The following is a 26847-nucleotide window of genomic DNA, read 5'->3' as shown; positions in this document are numbered from 1 at the left end:
GATAGAATATAAAAATAATAATTTTGTCATTCTTTGGAGCCACCGAATTTATCACACCAATGCTTTTTCTTTAATAATTAGAGACTAATTGGGTGGCAGTAGAATTAATTAATCATTAATCTGGAAGAAGAGGAAAAATAAAACTAGAATTAATCAGTTTTTAACTATTCTAACTTGACGAGTCGTGGAAGCTGTACTACCGACTGCTGGCTGTCATCTTCGTTTTGCTCCGTCGCTGTCGGTACGTCTTTGCCGTATAAAATCGCAGTTGGTGGCGATAGAGCCCGCTCCGAGTGGCCATGATGGCCCCCACCCAGGGAGAGGGACAACTCTTCGCCTACTTAATTAGACCCGGAGAGCTCCAAATAGGCCCAGTTAAAAGAAAAGTCAAAAGAAAAGGAGATCGTATGGGCAAATTAGACTTTTTATGCAGTTTTAATGATGTAAGTGGTTGATTCTCTAGCCCAAGGAGATGGGCTCAATGACTTAGACGCGTTGACTATTGGCTAGTTAGCTCCCCTCCATTTATGATATACCGCGTTGACTGCACCTCTGTGAAGCCAAGTTTTAATATTTAATAACATATTCGATGGATTTACTGCCGATATATAGCGTTTTATTGGAACAGATTCGATGTTCCCACTGAGACATCCCAGTGGGGGCGGTTTTGATGTATGTTCTCCTTTAGGACTTGGCGACAAGCAATATTCTCATTAAAAAAAGAAGAAAAAATTCAAATGTTAACATAATTACATGGTATGTTGTGTCTAAATCTAAAAGTTTTACAGAGAGAGAGAGAGAGAGAAAAAGAAGCAGCATTGGAATCAAGGAATCTTTTTGGCCTAAAAATTTTCCTTTCCTATGTTTCTTATTTCCACTGTACATAAACTAAAGAAGAAGGGCGAGTGGAGAGATTTCTACAAAAATATAAACGGACGGATCGAATTCTCCCTGCACTCTTTCTGTGTATGTCTGCAGTCTGCCGGCAAAAGGACAAACAGGGACTGCGGTCAACCGCCCCAAGCTACGGTTACTGTGCCGTTACCGTTGACCATTCATGGTCGGTTAAAGAAGGCCGCCTCGAGTTCACCGCCGTCGTCGAAGAAGCTCGAGAGCTCCGCAGTGGACTGCACCTCTCCGCCATCCTTATCGCCTTCGGAGCCCACGAAGAGCAACTCGTCTTCTCCCATCACCTCCATGTCTTCCACCAGCATCACTCCGTCCTCTTCCTCGTCCTCCATGGAAGCCGTGAGAGGGGTCGTCGGGGAGAGCCCCGCGGCCGCGCTCGGGTTCCCCGGAGGTGGGTTCTCGGCGGCGGCAGCTGCGGCGGAGGGAGTAGGAAATTTGTGACGCGTGCTCCCAGCGAGCGAGTTCCGGTGGGTAGGCATGGGGTGGTTGTGCTCCGCCGTGTAGGTGATCACAAACATGGCCGGATCGGTCCGGCTTCTCTCCACTTGCTTCCGAGCTAGGCAACCTTTCGAGCTGCTGCACTTGTAGTATCCTCTGTTATCCATTCTCCCACTCAGTTAGAACCTGAGAATAGTACTAGTAAAAGAAGCAAATCTGAAGCAAATTAGTTCGGTAATCACCGAGGATAAGGAGATCCTTTGATGGGTTTCTGCCCATATTTACGCCAAGCCCATGTATCCGAAGAGACCCCATCCGCAGGGACATAGCAAACCACCCGCTTTTGCTGGTTCTTCCTGCGATTCGATCAGAAATTCTAAATGGGTCTCTTCTAATTTGTGAATTAATCACCAAGAAAGACAGAAAAAGATGTGATTAAGCTACCTTCGCTTTGATTTGGGGCCTAAGGAGTTGGGCCGAGGGGATGTAATGGAGGGAGTAGGCTTATGTGCCGCTTGCTCTTGTTGGTGTTGTTGGGTTTTGGGGAAGAAGGTTTTGCAGAGCTCCTCTAGCTCTTGGAGATCACTTTTCGTCTCCGTCGGATTGTTGAAGCATGCGACGTCTTCTTTTGATTCTAATCGCTCCTCTTTAAGACCCAACAACGGAAGAGGAGGAGGAGGAGGAGGAGGAGGTGGTGGCGGCAGTGGCAGTGACGGTGGCGGTGGTGGTGGCGGTGGTGGGCTCGAGAAACGGCAGCTTCGAACCACGGCTTGGAGATCCCAGTTGTTGTTGATGTCGTCGTTGTTCTCGTCGTCCATGGGAGGGTAAGCTATCTGGGCATTCTTCTTCTCTGGTGAAGACGAACAAGAGATAAGGGAGAGGCGCTGACTTTTTAGAGAGAGAGAGATGGGATTTGTACGGAAGGGAGTGGGTTTGGTGGGCACTGGATTTGTATGTGGTGGTGGGCATTCGATCCTCCCCTAAAAGGCTAATGAAGAGGGGGAAGGAAGAAAAAAAAGAAGAAAAAAAGGGGAAACGGTTCAGAAACGGGCTCCAGTTTTTGGATCGATTCCCCCCCCCGACCCCCCACAGACCTGAAAAAAAATGTCAAAGAAGAGAGAAAGCGAGCGATATGAGAGAGAGAAGATGTCGTCCCCCTTTCTACGTCGACTTGTTAATTTCGAGCTCTTCCACGCGCGGGTCGTCAATGCACTCACAAAAAGATACAAAGGAAGTAATTATAAAGCCCGAATTGGATTGAGAATTAATGCAGGAAAAAAGTTACATTTCACACCTTACAATTTTATGATTTTACCGTTTGGTATTTATGGAGCCCTCTGGCCTCTGCTATAGCAATGTAGTCTCGGAAAACACCGGCATTATATATATGTAACCCAACGAAGACCGATAAGAAGGCATCAGCATAGGCATACTTGAGGCGTTTCGATAGACAATAAAGTTTAATATAAGGTTTAAAATTAAAAACACTAAATATATATATATATAAGGTGTGAAATGTAAATTTGTGAGAAAAATAAAAGTGTTGTCGCCCAGATTGTCAATCATAAGATTTGGCTCATAATGCAAATTAGCGTGGACTTAAGGCCTAGCTATTGTATTATAATTTATGAAATATTAATTATATGCATCCGAGAGTTTCAATTGCATATGTGCCAATTCTATGACTATATTTCTTTTCTTGCAGGTAGATCAACCCAATTCATTGTCACTTTTCTATCTCTAAATCTTCAAATGTAAATAATTAGAAAAACCATATGTTTTGCCTTTTAATAATTAACACTATATTATATAGGTATTTATTACTTGACACCTGCATTTTATTATTAATACCTGAAAAATGCTTTAAGTTGATGTTAATAAAAGCAAAATCTTGGTTGTTTTTTTTAATATTTTTTTCAAATTTAATTAGTGTGGGAACTGCAGGGCAGCCATTTCTAATTAGTTGATTAAATACCTGGACGAAGTAGTAGTCTCCTATCAATATCATCTCCAAATCATTCTTAAATATTTGGCTACAGCATATACGGCGTACAAAATACTAAGTTGAGATAAACTTAAAACTTTAATTCACGCTTGATGTCAATATGCCACCACGTCTTCTCTCTCTCTCTCTCTCTCTCTCTCTCTCTCTCTCTCTCTAGAATTCAAAGTCTTGTACAACTGTTGCAGCGTCTCAGTGATAACGATCGTCTTGAAAACTTCCAATGAGCTAGTTGTCAAAATAATAGTATATCAAATTTACAACAAAGAAAGCTTCAAGTACAATTTGCAAAGATCAAAGAGCGGGCTTTAGTTATCACACTGCAGCATCAATGCAATATAATATTGGTTTTTCTTTTTTCACCTCCAAAACTCATTTATTTCCACACTAACCCCGTAAATTTTTTTTTGGTATATACTAACCTTATAAACTATTAGATATATCTCACTTGACTTATTTTGTTACCTATTTCCATCCATTAAATGTCACGTGATAAATATATGATAATTTTACCCTTATGTGTATGTGCAAGTCACATGCTAAGTCAAGAGAAAATTTTAGGTGGATGAAAATACCCTCCTCCTCTCCTTCCATTGTTGCAGGGTTCTCTCGGGTGGGATGCCCTCTCCACCTCGTGTCGGAAGAAGTTTTCGTCTGACGACTGGCTTCTCTCCACGGGCATCAACTGGATCCGCTCTATCTCTTACCTCGATCACATCCTCTCCCGCCTCAACCATGCCGCCTCAGCCGCCCCAACGATTGGCTCCTCTTTTGTTGCCACCAACGAAGAGGCAAATCCTGTTGAGGGCTCTATTGTTGGTGGCCCATGCCAACCCACCGACGACGTAATGGTACTCAACCTCGGACGCCACCGCCAACTATGAGCGTTGGGTTTGCTTCCCTCCAACGCAATCTATGACCTCCAATCTATCTTCGACAGATGATCTCCATTAGCTAGGGTTGTCTCAGTGTCGAGTAGTTTTGCATTGCTGGCGATGGACCTCTGCTTCCGCTACCTCAGTGTCTATGTGCAATGCCTCGAGTGAGATTCTCTCGAGTCCAAAATCCACTACTAGATATGTCATGTATGCATCGCCGTTTGCATCATCTTCTCTAACGAGCACCGCTTTTTTGATGAGGTCTTCAGCGACGATGATAATGCACCCTTCGCCGAGATGGTCGACGAGGCTTGAGCTCAATGAGGCCCTCACCTTGAGATCGTCGATCCCTTGGCCTTCATCGACCTCATGTTTTGCCAAGCCACGATCGGTCGCCCCATGTCGTGCATCACGCCTTACTCCCTTGGAATGAAGGAATTTTGTATTAGGGCAAAGAGAAATGAAGAAATTTAAAATAAAATAAAATATTAATATTAGTTAAGCTATTTAATTATTTCATCATTATAAGTAGATGGGTAATTTAGTTAATTTATCAATTATATCAACGACGTCCTATTCTTGATAGATTAGGTGGTCAGTGTGTATAAAGAAAAAGTTCAAATGATCAATTATAAAAATAAGTGATAATTCAAGAGGTAAAAAGAAAATTATCCGCTTAATCTTAACCCCAACTCAATTGGATGAGTTGGGCCACCACTTAATTATATCAACATGCTCTCAACTTATTGCTATTTTTTTAAACATATCTTAGAAGGAAATCACCACCACAGCATACTTGATTGGCTAAAGCCCATAAGCATCCAGCTATGTTCCATTGCAACAATAAAACAACAATAACGCGGATGAGTTGCATGGTAGAAGAATAGGATAAAGCTGAAGCCTCTCTAGTCTCTACTGCCTCGTAATGAGATAGATGTACAAATCACTTTCTAGCCCGTTCATCCATCAAAAGTGCACACCACTTTCTAGTGGGATTCTGGAAGAAAAGAAATGAAATCATTGCGTTACAGGAAAGCAGAGCATATGACCTTAGTGCAACAAAACGGTTGAATCACTTTTGCAAATGATCCCCCGCTTAAAATTCTCTAACATTTTAGCATAAAGAGGAAGTTAATTGGACCCTGTATAACTTACTGAGAGATGAAGATGGTTTCTATAAGAGGAAAGAGTCGGATTCCCCCTATTGTCTTCTCGGAAAAGAAGGGAACCCCATGAACACAATAAAGGGCAGATGCCCATTGCACTTGAGAACAATTTAATAACTTTGGTTATTCCTGGGACGTGTAAGCATATAATTTTGAATCTTTAGTTGGCCTGGAATCAGATTTACCCAAACACCACTTGCAATTTTTTTTTTATTCCAATCACTGAATTATACAAATTTCATAGCTTTCTGATATCGCTGAAGCAGAATCACCACACTTTCTTTTCCATTTGGATTAGTAAATGTGTATGGGAAGCACCTGCCAACTGCTGTAATACATCATTACAGCATCTTCCATAGTTGGACCAAATGAGTTTCTGAAAGCGATTGGGCTCGTGGAAGACAAGAGGGGTGCAGTGAAAAAGATGAAATCGGCTGAATGGAGCCCAAATTGAAGAAAAGGTCCCCAGTAGGATCAGGATCATGATCACAGTTTTCTTTGTTGATTTGACTCGTCATGAAGAGCTAATCCTTGTGATACTTGAGTAATCACCAACATTGGCAACAAATAGGGGATCCTTGTCTTTGTCTAACTTCGTTGATTTCTGACTTGCTTGCTCCAATTCTTTTGTCAGGTCTTCCATTGTCTTCTTCAAGCTGGCTCTGCTCATCTGTCCACTTTCACCCATCGACACACCAACCATCGTAATCTTAGGGAGAAGAGGATTTGGTGGTACTTCATTGATGACATCTCTATCAGATCTAATGATTCAGCCGAGAGAATTCATCACAACCAAAGTATCATCAAAAGATATTTAAAAGAACTTGCAAAGCAAGGATGAGAACAGCAATATAAACCTTGCAGTTGACTTGCTCCTGCTTTCTCGCTCTTGATGTTTTCCATGTGGTCCTGACCAAATATTTGGAAGCCAGTTGGCAAATGGAAACTGGAAAGCTGCATCACTTGCTAACTGGTCATGGTCTGCCTGAGCATTCTCATTGAACTTGACCTCCGAATAATCAGTCTGGGAACAACCAGAACCTTCTGGATCAGAAATAATGCCGGCTGATGCACTGGCTTTAGGAAATGATGCAGCACTCCTGAAATCATCATCATCCACAGAAGCAGCATATGAGAGATGGCCAATGGTACAATCTTGAAGTTTAGCATGGTATAATCAAATAAACCCAAAGTTGAATGTGTAAGAGAATGAGAAAGATGAAATTCAGTATGCGCAAGCTTGTTATGCTACAGAAAGCAGCTGTTCTATGTAATTCTTTTATTTCCCTTTTCTGAAATAGATGGATATTGGATGCAAACTCAGATTTTTGTCATACTAATAAGAACTTTGAATTGCATATCTTACCCTTTAGTTTCAATAATCTAATAAATAATAAGACATCTGTTGGTTTTAATATGATCAACTAGTTCATCCATATGTTAAAAAGAAATTCAAAAACTACCAACGATTACTTTCACCAGAAAAGAAAAGAAAATGATACCACTCCCTTCTAAAGTCTGAATATCTGACCCAGTTGAGATATCTAAAGCCAAAGATACCACTACATATGAGGTTGTATTGTGGGTATGTGCTGTATCTACCATTACACGATCAACATGGTACTGCTGCAACATATTCTGGTTGGCATGGGACGGAACATCAATCTATGAGCTCAATCCTTATCCCTTACCAGATTATGAAATGACAGTCTAAGCTAAGACTAGGCCCATTTTTGGTGGGTCTTATCTGAAGCAACCATAAAGTCAGAGCTTAACTTTGGTCATTTGGCACTGCTACATTGTTCGTATACTTTTACAACAACTTATTAGGTGAAGGTACTACCAGATAGTTCTCAGCATGGAAGCAAAACAAGAAGTGATGAAAATAAAAGATATGCATAAAGTACCTCTCTTCAAATGACTCAACCAAATAAGGGAACTTTGGTTGAATACCGGTAGCTTTCCTCAACCACTTGTTTCCCAAAAGTACTTTATCTACAACATCAAGAAGCTGAATCTCAGCTGCTTTTGATATGACACTAAGTGGTATTCCAGAATGACCCATTTCATCCATCACTTCCTGGACCTGCATAAGTTATTGTATTACTTTAAGTAAGCTAAAAGTCATGAAGTGGAAAGAGGAAATGGAACGCAAGCAGAGTATCTAAATGCAATATGCAGAGTACAAATAGAAAAATGATTACTTTATATATAGTTGACCCGTGAGCAAGAATGGCAAATAATCTTAGATGCAGTTAGAAAATTAATGGATGAAGATACCTCTGGAGGCTCAAACAAACTATCTCCACTATCTTCTATCATTTCAGCAGTTAGACTATCATCAATTATATCCCCGCGTCGTTGCATGTGTCGGGTTTGTATTATTGTGCGAAAATGCTGGTCAATAGAAGCTTCAAGAATGTTGTCCAACAAGCTTTTATCAAAAAAATAAGGTGTATACCTGAAACCATGAGTACATAAAAAATCATCAGAAGATAAAATAGATGATGTTGTCATAATGATGATGATGTACCATATGAACTCATAGAAATCATTAGCCAAAATATTAATCATAATGTGAGTATCATGACCATTAATATACTACCTGGAAGGAAAACTGAGAGGACAAACAACATGGGTACATACCATCTTATTCCGTCCTTTGTTGCTATCGCGATATTCAAGTTATGAGTGGTAAACACAGGCACGCCATCAAGCTTTCTCTTCCCACCCTTTTGTGGGAATGCCTTTAGAAGTTTATTAGCTTCCTTCACCTGTTTTGAGTTGGAAAATCAAGCATCATACTGTTCTAAAGTGTGTAAAAATGATAAGAACAACTGTATGGACCTGTCTTTCATTGGGAATAAATTGGAACATGTGAGGCTTTTCCTGCAAAATGAAGTCTAGATTTATAAATCCTAATATACATAAAGCAGCAATTTGCTTCTAGTTTCACTACACCCATACCTTGAAATGTTCATATGCCACATCAAGGCGGCAAGCACCCACCATACCAGTTGGAACGTTAAGCCGTTTAACATAGGAAACTAAGGAAGTAAAGTTAGTTAGGTTGCAATTCCTCTTTCGTAAAGCAAAACATAACCAACGAAACATACAAATTCCGAGCAAATGTGAAGATCTATGACTTGAACACTATGTTGACAATAAATTTCAGTTCTTCATCTATGAACTAGAATATCTCGGTTCCATTAGCAACAATAATACGAGTCCAAATTATGTAGGACACAGAGGTTAGAGCCTATTAACCTATAGTGGACTTTAAAGTTAAAGACAATTAGAGTCTGGAGTCAAATACTAACCTGCTATTTGGCCACAGAAAATAGGATAGAAGTGATTAATTAAATGGAGGATTACAGAGAAATAAACCTGCCGTTGTTTGTTTATGATTGTTAATAGTACAGATCTAAATGATTGAATCTCGTATAACGAAAAAAAAATTCCCCCCAAAAAAAAACCAACTAATTAACTAAGAGATGAAGATACATGCATAAAGATACTGAAAGGATGAATCAATATATTCAATTGGGGAATAGCAAGAAGCAAATAACAGTAATAAGTCCTAAGGATCTATAATAGTACAGAAAAAGAAAAACAAAAGAAGGAAGCAGCCACTCTTGGCTGAAACAATTATCTCCAATCAATATATCATGCATCCTCATTGTTCTTTTTCGTTAAATGACTTAACAACACCGTTTCCAGACTGTTTCAATGAAGATATCAAAATCTATTACAATTGAAAGCATAAATTAGAGAAAATGACATAATTAAGGAATTTCATGTACATCAATCACCAAAAAGATTGAATCTATGAATTGAACTCAAAATGAATTATTTATTTAGGAAAGTTTTTCTTGCTGCAATCAATGAGAAATCATAATAGTCTCCTAAAAGTTAATAGGGAAGACTTGATCAAGGGCATACGTGTACCTGCATCATTTAAATCCATAAAAAAGCGAAAGACTGGGCCATTCGTTTCACTCTTTGTAATCGTTGCAAACATTTTTTTTAACCACTCGGGTGTCCTATAAGCAAAACGAACATTGGAGTTAAAAGCAGAAATAATATGAATAGTCCACTCAATTGTAAATAATAAATATATGTAATGGTTCAAAAAATTTCCACTAATATATTTCAAAATAGCAGAAGTTTAATTAATCACAGTCAAGTTCAAGAACTGGTGAAAAAGTTTCGACTTTCAAAAAATGCCGTCCTAGATTTTAGCAAGTATGATCTTACAAATGTAGAAAAGGTATAACAAACCATCAGCTAGATATAAAGTCCGAACTCAGACAACCTGTTAATGCTTAACTGAACGTAATGAGGATGTGGAACATGTATGATTATGAACTTTATCACAAGAAAAAGGAACATTTAATACTAACAGTGGATAAAGCATGCAAATAGCTGATATTATTCATCTCTAAAACACTGTAACATATGTTTATATATAGAATGATTTAAATCTCCCTGTAATTTCCGTTATCTTTTTCCCTTTTAACTTCCCATACTTGGTGAAGAAAGAGTAGATTCACGTCAGTAGGCACCTCACCAAATGATTTGAGTAGCAGTATGTGCTTATCAAATTCCTCAAATGTACATCAAGAGAGATATATCAGCATCTAAGGACAGCAAATCTTCCCATTTCTCTTCTATAGTAACTTGTGGTTGGTCAAAAGAATGTTATATCTTTTCACATATGGTAGATTCTTATGTTCTGGAGAGGAACTGCACATGACCTTATGAGAGCCTCACATTCTAACTCTAAATAGGACTAACATATTCGGAATAGTTTCTGTGACTTATCCTGTTCCTTCAACACTCGAACTGATGTCACATTCGACCAATTCAGAAATATATCAGTCATACTACCTAGTCTGACACATCATCTATGTTCTACAAGACTCCAACTTCCTATCTAAGGTTTTCTACACAAACTCTATAGACTCCTGACAAAGCTATGCGACTTTACTGTGGATCCAAAACTGATGAAGATATTGTCATCTCTCATATTCATGTCTCGTTTGAAAGGCATATATATATATATATATATATATATATATATATATATAATCATGGCTTTGACTAGTGAAATTCCATGCTTTCTGGAGAATTTACATATTACATACAAAAGGAGGATTAAAATTTAATCATGACTTTGTGTCAGATGGATAAAATTCTTCAAAGACAATTGGACAACTTATTCAAATTAGATCAATAGACTTGTCAAAATACTGTCTTGATAAAATTATTCAAATTAGATCACTGGATCGTCACCAATAGTAAGACCACAACGGCGAGAAAGGAGGAGTAAAGCAACTGACCTTTTTGAGAAGAACGGGATATCGAAGTGGGTGGTAACGGCCATGAGGCCATTTCCGGATGGATCGAGCATACTAAAGACCTGCCCCACAAACGCTGGCCCGCCTCCGCCATTAGAGCTCGAGCTGAGCCCCTCTATCCTTACTCCCGGCGGCAAGCTCCTCACCGCAGGATGCGCGGCCGAGGCGGGCGCTTTCCCCTGGCTCTGACTCCAGCTGTCGGAGGAGAAGGCAGAGAAGAAGGGAACGCCATGGGTACGGTCACCGCCGATGAGCACAGCGGCGCCGGCTTAGGGTTAACAGCGGCGGCGGGGGCGGCGGGCTGGGGGTTGAAGGGAGAGAAGGGGATGCGAGAGAGGAGCCCTGCGGTGAGAGATTGCAAAGAGCTACCGGCGGAGAGGAGGAACGGGGGGGAGTGGCTTCCATGCGAGGGTTTCTCAGATGGGGGGGGCATCGGTGGCGCCGGTGATGGAATCACTCGTTGGCTTGCTGCGTCGCACGAAGGAGAAAAAGAGTGATGCCCGCGTTCGAGAAGTGGAAGATGAATTAGACGTTGGAAAGATGAAAGATCTGCCAATTTGGGCCGCACCTTGGCCGAGCCTGGAAGTCTTAATATTATTAGAAATAAGAAGTATATTTGACACGTGTATCATTGTTAATAAATTTCGTCAAATCATTATCTTGGTATCTTGTTTTATTCACTACAGTAGACCGCTTAGGTCATTATTTAATCTGGAATCATTCAGTGAAATGGCATTTAAAGTGAAATTTTTTTTATCTGGGTCATATCACAAAAGTAGATTCAGATCGGCGTGGACGGGTCGCCAGCCCTCTGCTGATAGGAATTAACAGAGTAGACAAAACCAAGCACCTGTTTTGTGATCGTTAGACAATAACAGATTAAAATAACAAATGCCTGAACTGCATGTACTACTTTTGTGCAATGTTCACCTAAAAAGAAAAACTTTTGCTGAATGTCTAACTTAAATGTAGAGTACAATATACAAATATCTTGCAGTTCAAGTTGTTGCACAGATCCTAGGCTCTCTCGTATGAGCAACATATTGCATATATGACACAGTTCATTGACTATTTTCCTGCCGTTGGCCAATGTTTTGCCGCTTCTAAGCATAAACTTTACTTGCTGCAAGTAAATGGAAAAACCCATCTTCTCAGATCTCGACATTAAAGGTTCTGTTGTGGAAAATCAGGCCAGAACATACTAGGTCATTGCTACCTATCCGACTCAGTTGATAGACAAACTGCGGCAAATCCACTAGATGAGCCGTTAAACTTTCCTCTTTCTGCAGATAAAACTTCTTGCCCTTGGGAAATGTAGTCTACTATCTAAATGAGGCCCATCTTTTTCTGCATGGTTTGACTCTTTCAGGAGTCCTCAAGGAGAAAGTTCTGACGATTCAGATCTTTTGTCTGATTTAATTCTCAATTTTATCTTAGTCGTCATATTCTTACTATTGTTGTCAACCGCTGCTCTTCTTGGAACAGAACGCTGCATGATGCGGATAGGAATCCCACCCAGGTCAAAATCTTCCTTCAGAGACTTCATCAAGAACCTCACATCAGTATCAGAAAGCTGTGCCTTCCCACTCATAAAGGCAACGAATGTTGGTGGCCGTGCTTTAACCTGTGTGAAATACTTAATCTTTGGTTGTGTTGCTTGATCTTTCCATGAGTGCCTGCTCATCACCTGTTAACATCAATAAATATGAGAAACTGTCGCATATAATGATGGCACCACCATTTCCTCTTTTAGGCAGCCACTTAAAATAATATTTAATTTGTTAGGTGGTAATGAATCAATAATGTATATCTTGCTTCAACATTCTTGTTTTTCTCTATCAACTCAAAGACAAACCCTCTTGAACAAAAAGATTCCTCCAATAGGACAAAGCTCTCATAAATTCCTGCTTGCATTGCACCAGTTTAGGACCTTCTGCTATGCCATGAAAAAGTAGGTGAACTTATTAATCTGTACTAGTTTTTCATACATTGTGCACCATTTGTCCAGCTTAAGAAAAACAATGAGGTGCTTCTGGACAGAGTAGTTTCCTTAACATATAGGTGACTATTGCAAACAGAATCGTTAAGCAACAAGAGATATCAGAAAGAAAATGCATTCGCCTCTTAAACAAAGTCACTAAAAATATTTAGTTTTTCTATTGTTTGAGGGTATCACTTGTTGAGATGCTTAAGGCTTGTCCAGTAGAGTTTCTGGCATATGTTTGACTGGAGACAATATCTTCACTAACATGGTAAGGGTGGAGGCACCTGCCTCCCCAAGTACTAGGGGACTCTTTAGCTTATGGTTTACCATATAAATCACAAGGTAACAAAAATAGAGATAATCTTGTCAAGATGCTTACCTTACGCAACCAACGATTAATGCGTGCTGTTGGCAATCTTGAACACCATTTCTCATATGTATCTATAACCTGATGCATGACAGCTACCCGTCCCTTTCCCTCCAATGCTGAAATAAATAGAACTGGTATTCCCGTGATCTGTACAAAGAAGGTGAGCAGATAGAGGCTTAGAGCTATTATAGCAAATTCTTGGCTTTTGATGGCCGCAGAGAAATATTAAACAACGAATGATAGAACAGTAGACAAACATAAGTAAACAATAGAACCTTGTAACTAAAGCAACTCTGCAATAAGAGTACAGCATATCAAGCCAGTGTATGTCAAAACTCACACAGGATAGGCACAGAGCATCACACAAGCATTTTATACGAACAAGAATATTATACAAATCTTTCTGCTGCTAGTCAACCAATGAAAAGGTTTATACAAGCTTGGACTATTATCAAGTTGTATAATAATGAAACAAGTACATAATTTTATAGGAACATCTACTTCAATCAACAGATCAATGTGCCAAATCCTCTCTGAAGTAACAAAAGCTGAAAACCACGTGGGATCATAACTTCTGAGTGATCAGTAGATAGTCTAGGTTCTTGTTTCTTTAAAAGAACTGAAAGTACAGAGCATGTGCACCATTAAAATTTTGCACAATAATTCTTGCATTTCCATAAGTTGGTTTTCTTCATGAGATGTTACATGAAGAACAAAAGTTCAATTAGTGAAATTGAAGCTAGTGGATTTTATTATCACAAAGTGCAACTATAGAATAATTATGAAAGTTCGTTACAGCAATTTATTTGTCCAAAAGCTAGAAGTGGTACAGGTCTTAAGGACATTCCATGAGAAACAAATATAATGCAGCTTGTTTGTACTTCAATTAAAGTAGAAGTGCAGTCAAAAGTTATAAAAGATTAAATTCTACTGTACCATTAGAATTAAAGCTAAAACAAGCTAGGCATACAACTCAGCTACCATGCAAGAATATAAACTCTTGAATGTCAATGGTGGAAAGTTTATACAAGTTTACCAAACCAAAGTATATAACAAACACAAGGAGTACACACACCTGAGGTATGACCGTCTGAATTTCTTCAGGAATAGCCTTCATGACTTTCTCAAGCATCAAGGGATTTTGTTTTCCTCTAAGAAGATCCATCTTGTTTACAATCACAATAAGTCCACGACCTTCTTCTACAGCTTGGCGTGCTATAACTACTTCCGCATGTTTCATACTACTCTTAGCTTTTGCAATCTATATATCCAGAAAATGCATTCAAGCATCATCAGGTTAACAGCCATAAATGATGTTGATATATTTTGAACTCAAACCATAAAGAGGGATCTTAAGTTTTTCAGAGCAAAAGCACATTTTCCTAATTACATAACTAGGATAGAATAACTGAATTTTATAGTTAGATAGGAAAGCTAGAATGACATCATAAGCTTGAGAAATCAAATAGTGCTCCTTTGTCTATCAATTGAGCTGCCCAACTATATTGCTTGATATCTATCTGAGAAAGGAACACAAAATAAATGTCCTCACCTCTTCTCCATCAAGCACTAAAGCTACAACATGAGCTCTCATAAGGTTCTTTTTTGACTGCACAACACTTAATGATGCTGCTCCTTTCTCTTGCCCTGATCTTTGTAACCAACCTGCAGTATCCACCTGAATAGTGAACCACAACATGATCAGACATATAGGAAACTCCACATGCTCATACAGTGATATATAGATATCTTTGGTCCTGACATCAGTAGTAAGGGCAACACTTCTTGTTGTCACTTCAGCTAGTTAAGTCTTACTATTTCCACATAGTATATATGCTGGTCGAGTATATTTTCACATATGGACATAAAACAAAGAGTAGTAGATACATATCTTGGTAAAACTAAATGTTGAACCTGCTAATTTACCAAATATATAGTTCGGTTTTCAAATTGAAACTGAGCTCTAATTGAATCCCTTGTCAAACCAGCCTCCGGTCCAACTAAAACTCTTTCTTCTTGTAGTAAGGTATTTAACAGAGTAGACTTTCCAACATTAGGACGCCCCACAATAGCAAGCTGCAATGGAACCTTGCTCTCGCCATTCTCTTTATCAGAGGTACCATCATCTTGCTCGTGCTTGTCTACAATTTACCACAAAATATGGTTACTAAAAAAAAATTTGAAGTTTTTGTATATATCAAAAAACTATATCTGATGCACATACCATTATATATTGGACTGGTTCTTATACCAATAATTGCATCCAGACATTGATTAAATAATAACCTAAACAGATCCATGTGCCATTGTCAACTTACAGAAAATCAGTGAGAGTCTCAACATGTGTTACTTGGACATTATTATAATAAATACTATTTGATCGAATTAGAAGTTAAAACTTCACAGTTTTTCAGGGCAAGAGATGCAAAACAGAAGGAGTTTTTCACCGCCAGCATCTTACAGCAAAGTATGACAGAAGCAAAAAGTGCACATCTGAATTCTGAAAGTGTATATTTTGGACAGAGGGGGAAAGGCGCAAGTTAGTATGCAGTGACAAACTATCTTAGTCGCAGACGCCCGCCAGTATCTCGCCGGAGATTAAATTATCCAAAACATCAAGAAACACAAGAGGTGAATTCTTTCCCAACTCCGCTGGCAGCAACCCATCAAGCCGGGATTATTCTATTCAAATTGAAACCTAAAAATGTGACTAAAATGTCAGAGAAAAATCTGAATTTCAATACATTTCCCACCAAGAATATGGACTACCAAAGGATATCCTTTCCAAGATCTGACACCACCTAACTTTAGTTATGGACACATGAGTGATTTGCCTTTAAAAAATCAAAGAGAAAATCTCATGGGATAAAGCCATTTACCGTAATACATACAAATGCCCAGTGAAAACCAAAATGCAATTGGTTGTAAAAATCTCCTTCTTAGGTTCAGATTACTACTTTTTATCTACTAAATATTATGGATCCAAAATATTTAGTTATTTACATGTAAAGCACATGACATATGACTTCAAAATCAAACTAATGAGCTAACAGATATAATCCAGATCAATTCTAATTTCTAAATGAACATTAGCATGAAAAACAGGTGTAGATTATCATGAACATACCGTTTGGAAGTTGAAGCATGTAATCCTCAAACAATGGACGGAGCATCTCATAAAGCTCTGCCGTGCCCAACCCAGTCTCTGCAGACATAGCAATTGGGTCACCAAACCCCAATTTATGGGCTTCCCCTGCTGCTGCAGTAAGAAGAACTTGCTCGTCAAGTGACTCACATTTGTTCATCACAACAATCGTCCGAATTCCAGGCGCATGCTTCCGTAACCATTGCCCCACTTCAAGATCAAGCGGTTGCAGCCCGTCCCTATAATACCAAGATTCCTTATCAGTTACAAGAACAAATTCCGTTTCTGAATCAGAATTCCCAGAAACTAACCTCACATCTATCAAAAAGATTGCAAATTGCGACCTCCTGAGCACCGCCCCTGTCATGTCGGCTGTCCTACTAAGAATACTCCCCGAAGTCGCTGCCGTCTCAAGCCCTGCCGAGTCGAGCACCCGAAACCTCAAATCGCCCAACTTGGCGATCCCTTCTCGGATGTCGCGTGTTACATGGTCACCAGGAGTGTTGTAAACAAGAGCCTCTCTCCTCCGAATCAAGCTACAATAAGCAAAGTTACACGTAAACCAAAACCAATAACTAAAATCCCAAACCCGATAATAGCTCACCGGTTGAAGAGAGCCGACTTGCCCACATTGGGGCGACCGAGAAGAATCACGGTTGGTAGGAGCGCCGCGTCGATCTTGGTGAAATCCAATCTTGATTTCTTCTGGGGCTTCTTCTTCTTCTTCCCGGTTTTCTCCAAAGTGGAGGGAGATGAATCCGAGGTTGGGGCTCCTCCGCTGAAGCGAGCGATAGGAAGCCAAAACCATGGCGGTGGAGAAGGGGAATGACGAAGAGAGGGTTTAAGGGAGCGGCCTGGATTCCATAGGCTCAGAGAGATCGAATGAAGAAGAAAAGAGAGGTTTTAGAGTAGTTACCAGGAACCGGGGGAAGTGGAGTGCTCAAGAGAGCTTTCGCGCGGTTTAATCCAATGGGGTGGCGTCTTCGGCTGAGGAGAATTCGCAGGAAGGGGTTCGCCATTGCGGTAGTAACGCAGCTTCGTCGCGCGTACACGAGCGAAGTGAGAGAAGGGAGATATGGACCACAATGTGAAAAGGCCCACAAGAGAACCCTCACCACCTTCTAAATAAATGGCTGCTGCGCCTTTTGACGGGCCACGTTGCTCCTTTATTGGGCCATTAGGAAGAAAGATCTTAGCAAACCTATATTTCTTCTGTAGATGAACCTCCAATTCTTGGAAAAGTTTGCAAAAATCGACTGATTTTCTCGAGCATATTTAACAAAAGGTGTCTACATCAATCTAAGAAATATCCTTAAAAAAAATTCTATAATTTAATAAAAGCCTTTGATGTGCAAAATTCTTGGATAGGGGGAGGATCAAAGATACTTTACACAGTATAGAATATACTGAAAAGGCTAATATTGCATATTAGATAAAAAAAAGGTCTTTTATTTTTACGCAAAGAATTTTACAGAAGGTGTATATATTTGTGAGTTTTCAGGGTCAACCTGCATCATATTATGGAAGAAACATAACTTACAACCTAATCTTACATACAAGCCTGACCCCCCATCTATAATTAGTTAATTACAGAAGGTGTCAACTGTTAGATCCTACAGAGATAGGTGAACTTAACTTTCGTTAGCCACCAACATTACTAGTAAGGCACCATTATACATACTGAACAAATTAATGGAAGTAAAGTTAGTCAGAATCACAATCTTCTACCACGAAGCTATACTCCCTTGGACCATCAAGCCGGAGAAGTACAGTTCCAGCATTCTCTTCACTCCATGGAATACCTTCTTTCTCCACAAGGCCAAGTACCTGTGATAGCCAAAAAGTCAAATGATCAAAGGCTTAGCAAGCACTTCCCTGCTGTGTCCGTGCAGAATCCAAGACAGGGCACAAATTTTACGAGAAGCTGATAAATGAAAGTTTGTAACTTCAAAGAATAATACGATGACAAGAACAAAAATGTCAAAAAACCACACTAAATGATGGACATGGCTTTTGTTTTCCATCAGAATCCACATGCATTTCTAGAGTAATTTGTTGAGATCTAGATCACTTATGTTTCCTGCTGCTATACGAAATTCCTACTTTCGTTTGTTTCATGAAAATAATAAATTGGACTATTGCAGCAGTTTAGCTCTGCTTAGAATACCGGACTAATTTAAGAAGATAACACCACTTAATTAAAGGAATGTGATACTGTCAGACTATCTTTTCTTACCGAGCGTTTCAACTTTCCCTTCCCAACACCATCTATACCACAGCCAGTGATAACCCTGAGTAAGGGGACAGCTAGTTCAAGGAAAAACTCATTAGATTGAGAAGCAAAAATTTTCATTCATAAACTTGTGGATAACTGAATTTCATCAAATATGTCAAGAAATTTGAGAATATGCAGTATTTGGTGCTTACAAGGAATATATGTCAACAGTAGTAAGTGGCACTTCAAAAGCTGAATAGCTTGTTTGACATGTTGCCCATGCAAGTCAATAGTGACTGTGTTCTTAATATTTCGATTTCTGCATACACCAAGACTATTATAAGTGATATCATAGAGGTAAAACAGAAGACAAAGTGGTGCAATCACCTAGCTACAAAAATCTCCTGACTGGCTCTTTCATCTGCTTCACGGGCTAAGTCACGAAAATATTTCCCCTAAGCAAATATAACATAAGCCATTTAATAATACAAATTTGAATAATGTTCAAGCACCAACCAATCTAATAAATGTTACACCCTGGACAAATGCAAAGTTAAAACTCTTCGAAAAAAGTTAAGTACATATGAAACCAGGTGTACTATAGACATCTTTCACCTGGATCAAAAGATTCACAAATGTAAGTTGATAATAGAACAAAAATTCTCTTCAAATATGTTTTAGAACCAGCACATGCAACAACGTGCAATTGTATTGCTAGCCACTGTGCACACCATGTCACTGGAGCCTCTCAACTCTCAAGTGGGATTCAATTTTTCTGCATGTGTCTTATCATTTTTAGATGTTGGACAATTGTCAGTAATTAGCTAGGAACAGCTAATTGGCTAATTCCAGGAGCACTAATCTGTATCTTTTAATTTCCCTCTGCCGTAGAATTTTGTAGACCTTCAGAATTGGAATTACTCAAAAATGATATGACAAAAAAATTACAGTTCTAAATAGATTTGTTTTTTTTTCATGAAGAGGGTTAAGAAATTCTAGCCAAACCTTCTCTGAAAGGTAAGATGCACGAGCACGTTCTCCTCTTGAATATGCCAATGCAGCCTGTAAAAGAGTTGACAATTTAAAATCAATTATAAGATAGATATACTAGATTCGAAGCTAACTCATGCAACTAGTCGAAGTACATCTGTACCATGATCTCCTACCTCCTGATAGTGTGTTTTCATCACATCCCAATGCTTATTTGCAACGGTGCGGAACTCCTTATAACCATCTTCATTACCTACACCAACAGTACTTATAGCATTCGTCAGAAGTACCATTAGCAAGATGAATGAACAGAACAATCTGCAAATTCATAATAAACCTATGCCACTCGCAAGCATCAGAACAGCACTTAAAAGAGTAAATGACTAAATTCAACTGCATAATGTTACCTCTTTATCCAACTGAATTAAAGGTAGGTACTAAACAACTCTTTTTCTTTCATTTATCCAATTTTATGCATTAAAACTGTAATGTATATGCAACAACATGTTTAGAATAAAATTGCAATAGCTAGAGATATACAAATGCAGCAGCGTGACTTGTTCCTTGATTGCATGAGTTTATACCATGAATAAGTAGGTGGTGTATCCTAGGTTCTATGACTTTAGAAGCTGCAGTGGGAAGTGTCCTAAAACGGTAAAACCTACCACAGAAGCTTTTGAGAAAATCAGTATTGTAATTAGGAAAAAAAATACCACCTCTAGCTTTTTCCTGGGTATCCGAAATGCCAGAAAAGCTGAACTCGAACCCTTGCCCAACTGATTCCAGCTTCTTTACTACCTTCTTCCAGTTCATACAATTTGGTTCATACTTAGGATGCTCAGGGATACCAAACAATGAGGCCAACACTTCTTGCTGCATTTCAGGTTTCACTATTGCTAACCTGGACAGTGTTCGGGATGTATCCTTCATGTGGTCTCTGAAACATTCTCACAAGGATCAGGATGTATGCATATTTATGTAAAGAAAAAAAAAACATGTTTACATGTAAAAATAGGAATGTTCTGATATCCTTAATGTATTGTTCATCCAAATCGATGATTATCACCGCTCAGTGTACCCAGAGCATCTAGTGTCTAAGTTCCAAATATAAACTGTTCTGAAGTAACCATACCATGTATCAACTATCAAAAGAACACCAACTGAACATTTTATTTGAAGGCAGACTGAAGACTCTTTACTATGTCAGTTTCTGTCTTCAGCCTAACTGCATCATTAATCTCACCACGCAGCTGGTGGTGTCTACTCAACGAAAGAGTGATAATTATAAAGCTTACCATTTCCAGATTGAGGAACTCACTAATCTAATAAAAGATTTTCTTTTTTTGTGTGACAAAACTCTGATTTAGGAACACGTTAAGTAATCAAATCAATAAGGGAAAGCCATCAACCAGTTTACCTATTTCAAACAAAACCTCATTCCGACTGTTGTAGCTTAAGAAGCATACCTTCGTATAATATATAGAGGAAAGAAGGTTCTAATGCATCCGCATACAAAACTGTACAGTTCAGATATTTCACCAATGCAACACTAGGAAGTCATAAGCCGCAATAGATATACAACATAGTAACATACCAAGTTGAGTACTACATTGAACTAAAATAGTCAGATTATTTTCCGACGCATTATGCGGCCTCTTCATCTTCCATGTGCAATGTTCACCTCTTACCTCATGGTAATGGAAGAGCAGTTTAGACAGGAGGTAGATATATTTTTTATGAACTGGTGAATGATGTGAAACTGAAATGCCGCAATTTTGGTTACATAGCAAAATCTGTCAAGAATAGTCAATATCCAATTGCTAGCTGCTCTGATCATACTCTAAATCCACCAACTTCTCCCTATATCCACTCTCTCTTTGGTTCCAACATTTAAGAAAATATTATATGGACACAGCAGATGGTCTTTGACTCATTTTTAAGTTAAACATAGCACAGAGGTAAAATAGATCTACTTAAAGGCCCTTGGTCCCTTGCAAACAAAGAGAGGGAATAAATGTTCAAGAACCTCACACTGAAAAACTACAAAAAAAAATTGAAAAGAAACAATGACAATAATTATATAAACATAAACTAGGTTTTAGCCACTAATATGATGGATTCAGTAAAAATTACAGTGGTCAAAAGAGTCAGCTCACCTGCTACCGCCGTCCATATGGTCATGCCCTTCTTCAAATGGATGAAATGCCAAACCTGGCGTCTTGTCCTTTAACTGAGACATATGTCAAAACGAGGTGCTTCAAAACAAAAGAATTGGACAAACAAAAACTTTGTTGACACTTGACATTGATATCAAATACACAAAAGAGTAAAATAATCCATCAATAAGGTATCTTAAGAAAGTGATTGGGAAGAAATAGGCAGGGATTCCAATTAGGCCTAAATAATGCCAAAAAAGAGGTCGTATAGGACGACCACCTGGAAACACCCCCCATTGCCCACTGCAACCCCTCTCTCCAGGAAAAAAAAACGCATACAAGTGATGATGGTCTTTGCAGGTGGTCATGCTATACTGTATAAAACATAAATATTAAATAGCAACCAACATTAAATTGGTTAAGTAAGCACCTGGGATGAACTTATATTGTTCTCCACAGGGGTTTTAGTGGATAACCCAGCAAACATACTTGAATAGTCTATCCTTCTCTTTTCATGATCAGCAAAGCTCCTCTCCTTATGTCGGTTGTAGGAGGAAGCTGATAGATCAAGTAACATATCCAGAGCCTGAAAATACCAAATTAATGCTCTTCAAGACATTTAAGATAATAGCAAAGGAAGCTTTCACATTAGATAATCAAATTGTCATACTCTGTCACAGTTGGTATCTATAAATGAAATAGAAGACTAAGTGCTGAGTTGCAGAATAGTAAACCAACATTCAGCTTTTGCTGACACAATTCATGCATAAATGCAATTGGGCAAAACTCCAAAACAAATTTACAATCGAATAAACTGTCAAAATTAATTGAATTAACTATTAAATGATGATTTCCCTCAAATCTAGATATTGACTAAATCTAAAAATTATTATGGATTAAAAGCTCATCAAGTGGAAAAGCAGCCAAAATATATTAGTGCAATTGCCTGACGGCTGAAGCACGGGATTCTTGTGGCACCACCAATACCAGTTGATGTCAAAGGCCTGGTACAGTTTGCCCAAAGAGGATCCTCTTCACAGACAATCAGCACGCAGATCATCTCTGATAGAAATCTGCCAACCACATGTTTCTTCTAGGAAGCAATCTCATAGTAGGCATAGTATGTGCCAACTGGCACCAACTTTGTCACGTTTACGCACAGCAATCCTTGCTGGACATACTCCTTGCGCAATGCGCTACTCTTTATTTGCCCATAAGAAATTTGTGAAGCAATTAACTTAAGTTTCTTGTGCAATTTTGTATTCTAAATAAGTAGTTGTGACTGATTAAAAGAATCATTGTTCCTAATGCCAAGGATGATGTAGGAGAGCGAAGGAAGGTTCAACTATGCAATGGCAGACCTATTAGACAAAGGAGACTAAAGAGGATATAGAAGGAGAAAAATGAAGAGAGAAAGAAGAGAGAAGGAACTTGTAAACGCTCCAGAAAAGGAGAAAAAAAGGACTAGTAACTAGTAAGCATGCTTTTGACTAGTGTAAACACATGGAGGAACAAATAACAAGATTAACCGCAATTGGAAATCACATGATGAATACTAAATAGTCAAAACAATGGAGTAACTAAACAAATAACATGCTATGTTTGCTAATCAATAAATGAGAAATACCTACAAAATACCAAAGAATATACTAAAAGATCAACACATGCTCCCGATAAAGAGAAAACGCCTGGAAAGAAAATGTAATCCACAATTAAAGATTCTAAATCTTTCTATAAATTATGTATTCCACAGGTGATCCTAAAAAAGTTAACAGGATATATCTTATGCATGTGGCTTCCTTGGAATAAATGCCTGGTTAAGAAACACTACCACCTGCCACTGCCTACTGAATTTTGAAATGCCAAGTATAAAAGAGAAAAGAATATACTATATGAATTAAATCACTTCAATGGAGAGAATAAACAAAACTGCCACCAAGTTTATTTTCCTTTTAATATCATATAAAGAAAAAGTTATTGAATAAGAGTTAATGCAAGAAATTTATTTTACTAACAAAAACCAATAGGCTCCTGCCATCCCAATGTTTGGGGGAGGCAAGATGTATGTAGTCTTACCATCATTACTAGAGAAAGTATTTCACATATCCCAAGACATAACATGTTACATTTTGGCAAGCCTTACAATTAAGGCCATGACAAGAATTATAAAGCTAAAAGAACGATATACCATTAATGGGTCTCTCTGTATACCTGTTCAACATCACACCCACATTGACCTGCAAATTTAGAAAGGAAGAAAAAAGAATGAAGGTGTGCCATGCTACAATCAAATATCATGGATAGTCATATAAGGGAGATGCATTACAACAGAAGATAATAAAACTCCTCTAAGTTTCCTACATCGTACAAGAAAAATGGACCACTTTCATGAAGAGATCCAACTTTTGAGTCAGCAGCTTCATTATGGTCTACACATTCAGCCAAAATGTGCTACTCATATATAAACAAATCATTTTTAAGGCCAACAAAGTAAAAGCTGTAGCATGCCAAGTACAGCTTTTCCTCTCTTTAAGTGAGCATCCACTATGTCATCTTTCTCTTACACATTGATTTATCCATATACTCTTTTCAGGTGACCTCTCATGAACATAGACAACGTTGAATGGGCATGAGTCAAAGCTCATAAAGTTAACCATCAAGTTGGACAGTTACGGTAATCATGGGATTGAGGTGCTAGTCCATTTAAAGTCTTCAAGGATATTAAATTCCCATATTTTCTTCTATAAAAGATTCCCAACAATACAACAGAGTCAACTGCAGCTCCATTACTGCTATAAATTGATGTGTTAAATAAACACAGAACGAGATCATGCAGCGTGCTATGAAAAAAGAGAGGCATAGGCACTTCCATAGTGAGTTTTCAGCTATGAAGTATGGATACATCGCTTACTTTCATAGTGAGCTTTCAGCTAACGAGGCTAGGCTGCATATATTAAGCCCTTCCGAATGCCGCATTTATAGGAGCCTTGTGTCTTCTACATATCCTCCTTAGAGGACCTTCTACTAAACCTCATCTAGTCCACCCAATAGGTTGCAATCCTAGTAGCCATCTCAATGCTAGCTTCCAAAAGATTCATCGCTGATTAGCAGTCTCCTAGTTGCATTATTTAGGAGCCACTCTTATATAAATTTGAATAATATGAGAATTATAAATCTGATATTCATATATTAACACCTAGGGCATTCTCCTGGCAGACTCTTACAATCCATAGCTTCTTTGATTTTAATCACTAGTTATATTAAGTTCTCAGCACTAGTGCACAAAACTCAACCCATGCAGGATTAAACAAGTTGAATATAACCTTTAGTTGAACCAATATCGCACCATAGTGCATGGATGGCAACCGTGATGTCACATGACACCTAGTGATATCCTCTATCTCAAGTACTTATGAAAAGAAATCATTGATTTCCAATTTTCTCATTTTCTGTAGCCATAAAGAAAATCTTCTTCAAGTTAAAACATAAAAATATAATTGCATATCAGAGTCAGAACCCTCCAAACCTAATACTTTTCCAACCATACAATTGTGTATTCCTTCAACCCATTCCCTTGCATAAGAAAGATTCCATGTTCATGGACCATGTCAAATACCAAATCCTCTCCATTCATCTTCAGGGTATTTCATTAATACATCTACTTTGCTCCCAAATAAGGATTTGAGATGGCCTAGCACTAACCTTCAGAATTTACATGTACAGCATAGAAGAATTGCAAATCGAGATAGATAATTTCTCCTTACTGCTTGCATTAAGAAGTTCATATTCTCATCATCTCTTTTTTATGACAAAGACAATAGCAATAGCGTGAAAGATAAGAATAATCAGCTAATGTTTATCTTCATGATTTGCAAAATTATCATCCTAAGTTTCTTCACGAAATATTCACATGTTGAAACCTACAAAACCTTTACTACTCCCAAGAAAGATCGCAGGTCAAGCAACAATTTCCCAGCACTAGATACAGAAACCACAACATAGAAAAAGGGAGGAACTCACCAAGGATATCCCTGACCATTGCCATCCCGAGCTCCGAGTTTTCTCCCAGGACCGAACACAAGAATTCCTCTGCCTCTTCGACACTATACGCACGGTTCACCGCCTTCTTTCCCTCCGCCGCTCCATCAATCCTCCTCCTCCCTTTTCCGCAAACACCTGGCGAGCACGAATACCCTTTCCCAATGACATCCGAAACCATCCCCGTAGCCGCCGCCACAACCCTCTTCGGCTTCCGGCGTCCTTTCCCAAATCCGCTACCTCTCTCACTTCTCTCCACTCCCTCGCCGGGGTCCTCAAGCTGCGCTCCGAGGATTCCGGCCGTCTTATAGGGGTCGCAGTCGGCCTCACGGTACGCCGACTCGATTTTATCTACCGAAACCGAAGCGAAAGCATCTAGCAACCAATTCAAGTCTCTCCTCTCCTTGGACTCCGCCGTTTCTCCTACGCTTCCTTCTTCCCCTTTCTCCGCGCCTACGGATTTGGTTTCGGCTTGAGCTGGAGACGACGAAGAGGCTTTCCCCTTGTTCTTAGAATTCTTCCTCTTCTTCTTCGAGGGTTTCATGTCGAGAAGGAACGTTTTGGATTGGTGAGAAAAGAAGTCAAAATAGGGGGGAAAGAAAGGAGGGAATCGGAATTTCGCCAAGAACGCGAAGAAAGAGATCTTCGAGGAGGTGGTCAAAAATAGAAAAGAGAAAAAAAAGACAGAGGAAGGGGGTGCTAGTAAGTGAGAAGGATGAGTTAGTTTGTTGTCGAATCGGATTGGTATTAGAGGATAATGATAGCATGCACAAATTAAAATTATTCCCTTTTTTTTTTCTTCTTCTTTTTGTCTTTATGAAAGTTCGCTGACTAAGCAATCACAATGACCTAACGAAATATTGTAAAAGCTCCCAACTATAGGGTACACTAATCTTAACATTTAATTCTTACGTCTAGTCTATGTAAGTGGAGATAGAGACACTCAAATTTGTGTTAATAAAGGCTACAATCGGTCAAATATCCATATCAAATTTGCCTCTTGCTTTCTAATCAAAATCTTAACGGCGTCCGTCCGTATATAAAAAAAAAAGTTTGAAGCACACTTTTTCTAATTTTTTTTTTATATTTAATATTTTATTTCTCTTTGTTTCAGGGAGAATAATAACTAGTGTGTTGATTGCTTAAATAATTTTAGATAAAAAATTTTCTTCTATATTTGCTATCTTATAATCATA

At 38.7% G+C, this 26847-nt stretch overlaps 3 protein-coding genes and 1 pseudogene across 3 annotated transcripts; all 4 read right to left on the bottom strand.

Moving 5' to 3' along the window:
* Positions 1-691: 691 nt before the first annotated feature.
* LOC140791742 (uncharacterized) lies at positions 692-2295 on the bottom strand (annotated as a pseudogene).
* Positions 2296-5573: 3278 nt separating this feature from the next.
* Positions 5574-11328, bottom strand: LOC140792816 (uncharacterized). Its single transcript, XM_073144028.1, has 9 exons — positions 10736-11328; positions 9342-9436; positions 8361-8440; positions 8241-8282; positions 8040-8167; positions 7674-7854; positions 7301-7479; positions 6251-6493; positions 5574-6154 (listed from the first exon to the last, which is right to left on the bottom strand). The coding sequence occupies exons 1-9, from the start codon at positions 10804-10806 to the stop codon at positions 5908-5910; spliced, it is 1266 nt and encodes a 421-aa protein (XP_073000129.1). The 5' UTR covers positions 10807-11328; the 3' UTR covers positions 5574-5907.
* Positions 11329-11632: 304 nt separating this feature from the next.
* LOC140792891 (uncharacterized) lies at positions 11633-17355 on the bottom strand. The gene is made up of 9 exons (XM_073144117.1): positions 17169-17355; positions 16857-17106; positions 16564-16788; positions 16235-16491; positions 15034-15248; positions 14660-14785; positions 14183-14368; positions 13117-13254; positions 11633-12440 (listed from the first exon to the last, which is right to left on the bottom strand). The coding sequence occupies exons 1-9, from the start codon at positions 17269-17271 to the stop codon at positions 12129-12131; spliced, it is 1812 nt and encodes a 603-aa protein (XP_073000218.1). The 5' UTR covers positions 17272-17355; the 3' UTR covers positions 11633-12128.
* A 325-nt stretch (positions 17356-17680) lies between these two features.
* On the bottom strand, positions 17681-26362 carry LOC140792499 (SMR domain-containing protein At5g58720). Its single transcript, XM_073143543.1, has 11 exons — positions 25634-26362; positions 23825-23850; positions 22044-22199; positions 21614-21687; positions 20174-20394; positions 19634-19710; positions 19473-19529; positions 18855-18922; positions 18680-18786; positions 18489-18559; positions 17681-18079 (listed from the first exon to the last, which is right to left on the bottom strand). The coding sequence occupies exons 1-11, from the start codon at positions 26193-26195 to the stop codon at positions 17957-17959; spliced, it is 1542 nt and encodes a 513-aa protein (XP_072999644.1). The 5' UTR covers positions 26196-26362; the 3' UTR covers positions 17681-17956.
* Between the last annotated feature and the right edge of the window lie 485 nt (positions 26363-26847).

The sequence above is a fragment of the Typha latifolia genome, chromosome 7 (genome assembly GCF_019914945.1).
Source record: "Typha latifolia isolate L0001 chromosome 7, TyphaL0001v2, whole genome shotgun sequence".
NCBI classification, from domain to species: Eukaryota; Viridiplantae; Streptophyta; class Magnoliopsida; order Poales; family Typhaceae; genus Typha; species Typha latifolia.
Note: the sequence above shows the minus strand (reverse complement) of the source record. Positions and strands in the feature narration are given on the sequence as shown.